Source organism: Dioscorea cayenensis, chromosome 7 (assembly GCF_009730915.1).
Source record: "Dioscorea cayenensis subsp. rotundata cultivar TDr96_F1 chromosome 7, TDr96_F1_v2_PseudoChromosome.rev07_lg8_w22 25.fasta, whole genome shotgun sequence".
Lineage (NCBI taxonomy): Eukaryota > Viridiplantae > Streptophyta > Magnoliopsida > Dioscoreales > Dioscoreaceae > Dioscorea > Dioscorea cayenensis.
The window spans coordinates 27,642,536-27,653,387 of NC_052477.1; the positions used below are offsets into that span (position 1 = coordinate 27,642,536).

The 10,852-nt window shown below is 35.7% G+C and overlaps 3 protein-coding genes across 3 annotated transcripts; 1 reads left to right on the forward strand and 2 right to left on the reverse strand.

Annotated features, from left to right (window-relative positions):
• The first annotated feature begins 4,749 nt into the window (after positions 1–4,749).
• Positions 4,750–7,167, forward strand: LOC120264342 (reticulon-like protein B1). The gene is made up of 6 exons (XM_039272149.1): positions 4,750–4,847; positions 5,011–5,188; positions 5,888–6,068; positions 6,522–6,663; positions 6,747–6,816; positions 6,932–7,167. Exons 2-6 carry the CDS (start codon positions 5,020–5,022, stop codon positions 7,099–7,101), a joined length of 732 nt encoding a protein of 243 aa, XP_039128083.1. The 5' UTR covers positions 4,750–4,847; positions 5,011–5,019; the 3' UTR covers positions 7,102–7,167.
• Positions 7,168–8,273: 1,106 nt separating this feature from the next.
• On the reverse strand, positions 8,274–9,746 carry LOC120264343 (ycf54-like protein). Its single transcript, XM_039272150.1, is given in 4 exon segments — positions 8,274–8,441; positions 8,443–8,511; positions 9,446–9,517; positions 9,613–9,746. Coding segments are annotated over 4 exon segments (381 nt in total). The 5' UTR covers positions 9,685–9,746.
• A 414-nt stretch (positions 9,747–10,160) lies between these two features.
• On the reverse strand, positions 10,161–10,789 carry LOC120264237 (probable calcium-binding protein CML27). The gene has a single exon (XM_039272038.1). The coding sequence runs from the start codon at positions 10,722–10,724 to the stop codon at positions 10,161–10,163; it is 564 nt and encodes a 187-aa protein (XP_039127972.1). The 5' UTR covers positions 10,725–10,789.
• Between the last annotated feature and the right edge of the window lie 63 nt (positions 10,790–10,852).

Genomic DNA, 10,852 nt, shown 5'->3' on the forward strand with positions numbered 1-10,852 from the left:
TCGCACTTCGAGGTCGGCCCTACCAAAAGGTGAACTGAGCCTAACAACTCTAGTAACAGACTAGACGTCACAAGCACATTGTGATCATGATACTTCAGGTCTAAGGTCCACTCATATGATCATAACCAACAATTCCAATCATTTACTGTCAAAGAGTAAAACCCATGTGATTGGATTGTTGCGAGTCATGTTCGAATACACCAATTCCCAATGATGCATTTATGGCATATGCTCCCACTATTCCATAGTGTTCAACTAGCACTCTTTGTCAAAGTATATGTCATATAAATATTTATGAAACTTTAATGCCCAATTAAAGATTCTCCGATTTGCGAACTATTTAAGTGTATAAGTACCAAACCCTTCTAGTGCTATCCTCTTTATTCCACAAAGAGTAGAAGTTTTAACTTAATACACATGGACTATGATATTCAAAACTAATTATAATGCCATCACAAGATTTATATGAACATCAAAATAAATGCCTATTAAATAAGAATGTTTAATACAAATGAAATGCCTTAATACAAGTATCCTAGTTGGCATTCGAGGGCATAATCCTAACAGTTCATCCGGAGGCCGGGGTCACCACATGGTATACCGATGGGTCAACGTTAAGGAAATGAGTTCCTTGACGTCTCTAAACCTAGCCGTGGTCGCAACGAAGGTGTAGAGAGGGTTCTAGACCATGTTGCATTCCTTTTGTAGTGTTATATTAAATTTGTGGTTTTGGCGGTGAGTATCTATTTATGGATTTTGAGACTCGTATTATATAGTTGTTATATATATATATATATATATATATATATATATAAGTGGAACTGTTATGATCCATTTGTATTATTATAAAAGTTTGGTTTGATGTTTAACTTGTTTTGTAGTACAAACCCGGTATTTGGTCTTTCATTGATTTGTTGCTGTAAAACCCTAGTTAGGGTAAAAAGACTTTCTTGACACTATCTTTTGTTATATTGTAGCGATAATCTTTGTTATGTTTATCTATGTTCTAAACTGTTGGTATTAGTAGAGCATTATTTTGGTGAGTTATTTCGTGTATTTTGTTGTATTTTTGTAGTATTGTGCTAACCCACTCACTAAGTAACTTTAGTTGCTCACCCCTCTTTTCTCTCCCCAGGCTTTTGCAAGCAGCAGTGAGGTATTAAAGTGGTGTGTTAGGCATCCATTGTTTGTTTTTATTCAGTACCACGTTCATGTATGTTATCTTTGAGCATGTATATGTTGTAGTTGAGCATGGATCCATTAGTGTGTTTGAAACTCTAAAAGCATGGTTTGTATGTTTGTTTAATCTTTTGGAAACTCCGTTGTACATGTGATCAGTGCAGTTCTTGAACTCTACTATCAGTTCATGTGGTTGATGCTTCCCTTGCGTACCTTGACTTCCCCTATTTTGTACTTGTTGTTTGAGGTTGTTGATTCCCGGTGTTTTGTCATCCTTGCGGTGACTCGAGGGTTGAGTGTGGAGTATCCCTCCTTGGCTTGTCGCGGTGGTTCTTGCGTCCTGGGGCCCACGGGTCAGGGCGTGACAGCTACAACTCAAACCACAAGTCCCGAATTGATAAAGAGGCAAATCATAATGTACTTCAGCAAAAATTTCCTTTTATTTATTTATCTATTTTTGATAAACATGGATAAACCACTGCATCAAAAAGAAAAGATGGGAAGCACAAAAGAGTTCAAACACATGCAATACATACCACAAAAAAGAAGTCTATTAAAAGTAACTGAGAAAACAACAACAACGGAACATACAAACTCCAAAATATGAAAATAAACATTGACATGACCTTGAGGAGTCCCACAATAAGAGCATGCAATTAAGCAGGGAGAAGGACGACTCTCTCAGTCGGGAGGAATGAGCTTTACTCAGCTTAAGCTAGTGCTAGTATTCATCTTTGTAGGGACTCTCGAGTTGTCCATATGGGAGTTTAGAAACTCAAGGCTTTTCTTGGTAGTGCTGATTGATCCTTCAAACTCATGGAGCTTCTACTTTGGAGCTATAGACACCTATAATAAGAAATAAATGAGTAATATTAATGGCCAAAGATTGATGCGATGAAGATAAAGCATTAAAAAATTTGACTATTCCTCTCCAGCCATATACTCTATAAAATGGCTCTGACCAATAAATCCCATGTTTCCTTGTTCGGACCATAAAGCTGTGACCTCTACGTCCCCACATAGTAGAAATGGTGGTGAAGAGTTGGTTAAGGCCGAACATCTGACTTAAGTGATTCCAAATGTATATTGCATACATGTAATAAAAAAGAGGTGGTTGACTGACTTGATCCTTGTAGAGCAGATTGCACAAGTGGCAGACAGAAGCATGTTGCACCTTTGTTTAGCAAGGTTTTCTAAGGTTAGGATTTTATTGTCCCAAGCGAGCTAAAAGAAAGCCTTAACTTTCCTTATACAGTAATCCTCCCAAATAGTAGGACTAGTTTAACATTGAAGGCTTACGTCATTAAGGAAATAGTAGAAAGATTTAATTGAGAAAATACCGCTAAATGTACGATTCCACCTTTTGTGTCAATAGGAGTTAGGGAGGAGCTAGTTGACCTGAGCAAGCTATCTGCTAGTGTAGGGTCAATTTCCAGGAGTTCATGTATTAAATAGGATGCAATGGCCTTAACTAATCCAAAAGGTTGGTGGTGACAATAGAAGCCAGTAGATTAGAATGGTCGGGGTGTTCGTTGGCCTATCCATCCATCATGCCAGAAGAGGGTAGATGTGCCATCTCATATGATGTGGGCAATACACACCATGAAGCTTAGAAGACACCTCATGATGCCTCTCCAAAAGCCGGATAGTTTCTCGAGCGGTTTGGTGAATAGTTCCACTTTGGAGTTGATGGAAATAATTGTAATGAAGGATTTGAGAGCCACACAAATTTTTTTCTGTTATCGAGGTTAAGAATGCCCTACTCTTCCTAATCTCGGGGTTTGTAGAGTCTCTTGTAGTTGATAGGTCAACAACCATTATTGCTGATATCTAGCCTTCGCCTCATGTTGTATCCTATTAAAGGTCTTGACCATTCAAGAAGGGAGTCTGAAGATCATTATCTAGTATGTGGGAATTGAAGTTACGACTGAATTGATTAGAGTTAGAAGATTGGATTGCCAAGATAAGAGTCTTATCATGAAATTCGTGATTTATATTTTTTTTAATCTTATTTGTTTGTAAAGTATAGAAAATCGTAGCTTATTTTTTATAAACAGTTTTCAAAACTAAAAAAAATTTTTATTTTAAAAACAGCTCTAATTTTTAAAGGGCAAAAAACTAAAAACATTTTTGTGAATTCGTTATTACCATTACTGTCACTAACTCAAATTATTATTATCATTTATCTTAAAATTTTGTACACATTGATTTTTTTTTTTTGTGTTTGTAAAAATCTTAAGTAATGTTCATTATAAAAAATACATATGATTTGCACTTGTTTAATTTTAAAATATTAAAACGTTAGGTCTGACTCTTCTCTCTAATCCTTATGTCACTGAGTATTCTTGAAAAGTGAAAATCAGAAAACAATTATACATAATGTTATGCTACATTAATATCATATAATTATTATTTATGATTATTTTATTAAAAAATAGTTAAGTAGTGGTTGTTATTGTTATGAATATTATATATACAGTGGATGCACTATAGCCATAGTGACTGTAGTAGATAATGTCACTGTAGTAAACCAGTCATCTATGATATTATATTAGCAGTATATATTTTACTATACCAATTGTCACACTGTATTAGTCACCAATTATTATTCTGTCTATTAATATATTTTGAAACGTTGATTGAATTAATTTTAATCATTTATTTTTTTATGGTAATAAATATCTCTTATTTGTTTTAAATGATATAAAAAGAAAAAAGAAATAAGAAGATGTGAGGTAAAAGTAAGAGTGTTTGATATATATTTTATTTTATTTATTATTATACTATTTAAATTTTTATAATATATATATATATATATATATATTTATATGAGATTGAATTTTAAAATCTACGAACGTTGGTATCAACCGTTGGATTTCGATCCAACGGTTCAGCACTGTTTCATAAACAATATCAGTGTGCTTATAAATAGTAGCACAGTGAAAAGTGGCTGCACAGTGATTTGATCTAAACCGTTCAATCAATTTGTGCACAATAACTGAACAAATCTGAACAACTATCCAACCATATTCTACTAGATTTAAAGCCAACATTTATAAACAAAACCAAAATTAATCAACCCAACTACTCCTTAATTAGATCTCGCTAAAGCACCCTAATTGACACTGTGTTGAACTGTGGACGTTCCTACGAATGTCCACAGTTGATGTTTTTTCTTTTTATATATTGAGAATGAAATATTTAGTAGTATTTACAATAGTTGTGGCATATTTTACCTTTTCAAACCTGGCTAGCGCTAACATAATTTTATAAATTTCAGGGGCCAAAGCGAAAAATTGACCGCCTTTAATGATTTTTATTATACTAAATATTAAGGTTGAAACTGAAAAAGCATTTGCATTTGAGAAGCGTTTCCAAACCATGCATGTAGCAGCGCGCTGTGTCCACGTGGACATAACTGAGATTTGACGGCGTTACTTCTCCGTTAAGAATTCAACCTTTGGGCTCAACGAGAGCCGTTGGATCAAAACACGATGAATCACTAACCGCCCGATTATTATGGGGGCGTTTATATATAAGAGCCCCGTCTTTCCCTCTCCGTTCGCCAGTTTCTCTTTCTCTTTCGAGAGCGAGCCCGAAGAGCCTTCGAATTCCAAAGAACTCGAAAGGGAAACCCTAACCCTAGTTTTGCCCTCATTTCGATCGAGGTTTGATCTGTTTCTCTTGGTTTTTATTCTATGATTGTGTTTGAAATGATGCTTTTTCCTTGTTTAATGGTGTGATTGAATGGAATTGTGATTATGTTTGTGATTTTTCTGGGGTTTTTGTTGGTTTTTTATGGTTTCGAGATCGATTTCGTTTGATTTGAAGGTTTTGAGGATGGTGGAGGCTGTGGAGCGTGGATCTTTCATGGAGAAGATCAATGAGAAGATTCACGAGTACAAGGAGTCGTCTTCTTCGGATTCTGAAGGCGAGCAGCCGAGTTTCCGGAAGAAGCGCTTGTTTGGGAGAAAGGAGCCTGTGCATGCTGTTCTCGGAGGGGGAAAGTGTAAAAATTCTTCTTTTTCTTTCTTGAAAATCATTTCTTTTGTGTGCTGTGTGCATATGTCTTGATCTCTGCTTCGGTATTATCAAATGGGAAATTCATGCTCTAAAACCAATTTCTAGTTGCGAAAGATACAATCATGATGCACATGATTTATTTTTTTCTTCTTCTTTCCTACGTGAATTTTATTTTGATTTTGCAGGATGATTTAGTTATGCTTGTAAAATAAGAATATTTAGTTAATTCATCAGTGTAATTGATGATTTGAACGTCACAGAAGAGTATACATGATATTCATGGGGGAAATGCACCTCAGGTTTATGCAATATCATTTTTTAGTGAAATTACAAGGGTGCTTCTTTCAGTTATTTTGCATTAAGGGCATATGAATTATGTAGGAATTATTACCAAACTGGGAATGTCAATTTGTAGGGAATGCTCAGCATCATTTGGTCAGAAAAAAATTACTGCTATTGCTTTTCAATTACCTCTTTCATTGGTGTGGGATTCAATATTTTTTTACCCTAATTAGCTTTTTCTAGAGGAAATTACTTGCTCTGCATTGATGAAAAAAACATTTAATCATTGCATAAAAGATTAACAAAGGTCTTTAGTTAATTGATTTTGTTTTTTTGTTTTTTTGAGAACTTTCTAAACTTAACCATTTTGTATAATAAGTTTATCCCTTCATGGTGTTTTCAGCTGCTGATATTGTATTGTGGAGAAATAAGCAGTTATCTGCAAGCATACTTGCTGGTGTGACCGTTCTCTGGCTTCTTTTTGAATGCATGGGCTACCACCTACTTACTTTTGTCAGCCATTCTCTTATACTAGCGCTGGCAGTGTCATTTATCTGGTCCAATGCAGCTGCATTCTTGAACAGGTAAAAACCAAGCCTTGCATTCACAGTTCTTTCAAAATTTGAATGATAGTTTCACAGATTTATATTTTACCATACTGAGACAACCCAAGCTACCCAACTACCGTGGTTTTTTACTTCATACTCTATCTTCCAATATTTCCCTGTATTTAGAAATTCTTAGCACATGACATGAAGAATTTATGTAGAATGATTTTATGTGATTGAAGCATCATGATGTGTTTCATAGGACCTCTTTTTTTGTTAATGTGCCTGTAAAAAGAACTCCATTGGCCTAATTTGTCACCTCCATAGCTGTTTGACTAGTTTCTTGAGGCCTTTATTATCCTGTTAATCTTTTCTTACGCTCTGCTAGTTATAGCTATCTACTTGCATTAATTTCATTCAATTATCATAAAAAGAACTGTTGAAATAAGTGCTATGAGATCTAATATTCATTTGATTTGTTAAATGCAGAGCTCCACCAAAATTTCCAGAGGTTATGTTGTCTGAGGAGTTGTTTCTAAGCATAGCTCATACTATTAGATATGAAATCAATGAGGCTTTTGCAACCTTTCAGTATGTTGCTTCTGGAAAAGATTTGAAGAAATTCTTGATGGTATGATACTAGGAACTAGTTTATTCTTTCAGCTTCTATTTTTTTTTTCCTAAATGTTCTAATAAAGTCTGTTTGTTCTGCAGGTCATTGCTGGCTTGTGGATTGTTTCTGTAGTCGGTAATTGGTTTAGTTTCCTAACTCTATCTTACATTGGTCAGTTTCCCTTCATTTTTTATTGTTTCAATTCTAGTTTTATCATCAATGGTTTGTTCATACATTTGTAATTACTGAATTTGTATTTGTCAATGTTTTTCTCTTTGTTATGCAGTTTTTGTTCTTCTCTACACATTGCCTGCACTCTATGAGAACTACGAAGATCAGGTCGACACCGCTGCTGAGAAGGCCATGGTCGAAATTAACAAGAAGTATGCAATTTTAGATGCCAAGTTTCTCCAGAAGATTCCTCGAGGACCATTTGCTGATAAGAAACAGCAATAAGTAACTGATGAAATTTCTGTTTGATTTCAACCCTCTTTCGAGATTATATTCAACATCCTTTCGGTACAACCATCTCATGCTAATTTTTTGGTAGTTTTTCTGGTGAACATTGATAAGGGATGTGATTTGAACTTTTACCTATATATATATAGTCTAGTCTTTACATTCTAAGAAATGGTACATGAGAATATCTCAAAAAATAGGTGCAAAACAAAGAAAACAGGGAAGAAAACATTAAACATGGATGAACACCATCTACTGAAACTGAAAGCCGCTTGCACATTAGAATTATTAATACAAAGTAATGCTCATGAACCTTAACAGCATGGATGTTCCAACATATGATACAAATAACAACAACATAGTCCCCTAAAATACAATCTATCTAAAAATTGGGTTGAAACGGGAAATGAAAACTGACTTATGAACTCGTTTTGCTGTTCACTGGTGGTAAAAAGGGTTCCCACCATCCAAACTCATACTTTGGATATGGCGCAACCCACTTCTCTGGTTTGTCAAACTTCAAATCAACCGGATTAAAATCTAAAGCTTCTTCGAGGCTGTTTGCGTCGAAGTTATCGGCCAAAACTCTATCCAATCTCAGCTTCATAAACCTGTCAAATCAATTTCAAACTATTAAATATTACAACACTAAATTAAGAATAACCAAAATAGAGTTCAAGATGACATCTAGTGTCCTTTTCAACTTTTAAACTTTGCAAATGACAACACTAAATTCACCTGAGAAAATAGTAAAATATCTATCTGCAAACAACGTTGCTATTAGCAAAGTATAAGATAATACAGACAAACAACAAAAAACCTAATCTCCCATATAAATTAGTAGAAACAATGTCATTTTGATAATAGCAAATCGAGAGAGACATCATCAACACTGATAAGAAGCCTTGCTTGATTATTCATAACTAAATCTTCTACCATGCTCGAGATTATTTCTTCATCCTTCCAAATAAATTATCTTCCAGATAGATCATATATATAGTACTTTAATATATATCACCATATAAACAAACAAACATTCATGTAATGCTCTGTTCTTCATTGCATTCTTTGGTAAATTATCTTTCATCAGTGATATACAATGCACATTAAGAATTATTATTCATGAGCAAGGAAAAACAAAATAAGGAGAATGAGTTCATCGACATGGCTTACGTAATCCAAGGGCCATTGGTGGAGACGAGCGCAACAGCAGGCCTATTCAATCTCTTGGTGATGTTTGGAAACTTATCCAAGAACTTGGGCTCAATGACAAGCCAGAAATCTTGTTCTTTGTCTCTCTCACCAAAGAGTCTCAGCCTCTCAAACAACAGCTCCCTTGAAATGCTCCTCCTCATCAAGCATGAACTTTGCATTTGCCACCACAAAGTAATATTTCATAGGTTTCTCCTAAAGATTCAATAACAACCATCACAAAAAAACCCTTCAACATAGACATTTTTTTGAAGTTTGCATTTTTGCATTTGGATCTTCATTTCCTCACACATTTGGTTAGAGTAATCTGATAATATCACATCAGTTAATTTGGAAAACATGGATTTAAATATATAAGTTTGGATTCAATCATGCTCAAATAATATATCTGGGTTTGCATCAAATATATTTTAATTCTATTTTTTTTTCCAAATTAAACAAACACAAATGCTTAATTTTGGATCAATAACCACCAAAATCAGGCCCAAAACCAAAGTCTTATATAGCTAGAGATTTTTTTTTTTTTGAATAATAGACGACAAACGCCCTTTTTTATGAATATAAACAGTATTAAACAGTACTGAAACCGGGATGTACAGTATATTTACAGTATGAAAATAGTATAGGAATCCCGGGTAAACAGTACTGTTGGGTGAGAGATTTGAACCCATGACCTCCCCCTTACACTTTGATGTCATACCATTGGGCTATCTAATGGTTGACATATAGCTAGAGATTTGAAGATTAAATTTCCTTATAAATTTTGGTTAAATTTCTAAATTAAAGAAAAATAAATAAAAATTCCTTAATAAATGGAATCAATAAGCACAAAATTTACACACAATTGCATTTCCTAACAAATCTACAGCAATTAAACACACACAAAACCCTAATCAAATTCAAAAATCTCCATCTTACAACTAGAGGTTTGAAGATTACATTTCCTTCCAAATTCCAGTTAAATTTCTAAATTAAAGAAAAAATGAAAAAAATTCCTAGATAAATGAAATCAATAAGCACAAAAATTACACACAATTGCATTTCCTAACAAATCTACAACAATCAAACACACCAAACCCTAATCAAATTCAAAAATCTCCTAGAACAGAGATGGATTATGGGTACAGACCTTCTCTTCAGTCTGGATCGATCCAGACTGATCTGAATCTACAGCGACGGCCGCGGGGAGAAAGACAAAGCCCTGCGATTACGGAGGATGCACGACTTGGGCAGAGACGAAGCAGAGCTCTGAAGGTGTGGAGAACCAGGAAGCACAAGCTGCAGAGTTCTCCGGGCCTTCCCAGCCACGGTCGCCGCCGGCGGAAGCGCGGCGCATGGGCCGAGGGCAAGCGTCGCCGGAGCTACCATTCGCTTCGCAGTGATGAGTAGAAGTCCAACAAGACGAAGGCCTTATCTAGTTTATCTTTTCAGGATTCTTTATTATATATATATTTACTCTTCTTGCAGATAACCCCCCATTGTTTTTCATAATATCATATTCCTCACTAAACTTTTTTTTGTTTATTTTTCTCTGAAATCTTATATTTAAAAGTGATTTTTATTTTTCATTTTCAGAAAAATACATTAAACAATTCTTCCTGCTTATAAAAACACCTAAACTGATTAAAAATTATATATATATATATATATATATATCAAGAATATGTCATTGTTATTATTTTAATATTTTTTTAGTAATTTTAGTAGTTTTATAAAATTACCCTATTTAATTAGTAATCCATGCAAATCTCCCAAATTTCCCCTTCTTTTAACCCCTTTTTTTAAAAATTATTATTATTAATAATAACAAAAACACCATCCCTACGGATCCAAAAAGATTAGATTCAAGAGCTCTTGACGGCGATGCTTCTCATCATATCCTTGAACTCGAGAAAATCCACCCGTCCATCGTGATTCCGATCAACGGAGCAAATCATCTCCATCACCCTCGCCATGCTCTTCCCCTCCGGCAACCCTAATTTCGCCAGCACCGCTTGCAACTCCGCCGCAGAGATGAACCCATCCCCATCCTCATCGAACACCTTGAAGGCCTCCTCCATATCCTCATCCTCCTCCTCTCTCACTCCCGCTTCGTCGTCACCGACTACTTCCTGCCCAAACAGAGCTTCTCCGAGAGCCGAGTGAAGCTTCTCGAAGTCCTCGTATGCAAGCCCTTGATGGCCTGGTTGGATGTAGCCATCGATGGTGGCGCGGAGATCGGTGAGGTCGGCTCCGAGCCCTAGGCGATCTAAGGCTAGGGCGAGCTCCTCAACGGTGATCTCGCCGTCGCCGTTGTGATCGAAGAGGTCGAAGATGCGGCGGAGCCGCACGGCGTTGAGGCTCGCGCAGCGGAGCCGGAACGAAGGCGATGGCCGGGAGAGCAGCGCCGGCTTCTTCTCTCCCTCCATTGAAGACGAGGTCGGAGCTTGGGCCTTGGGAGGGACTAAAAAAGAATTATATAGGAAAAAAAAGGTTTTTTGAAAATTTTTTGGTCGAGTTGAAGCCCTTGAGGGAGTTATAAGGAATTATTTGGGTG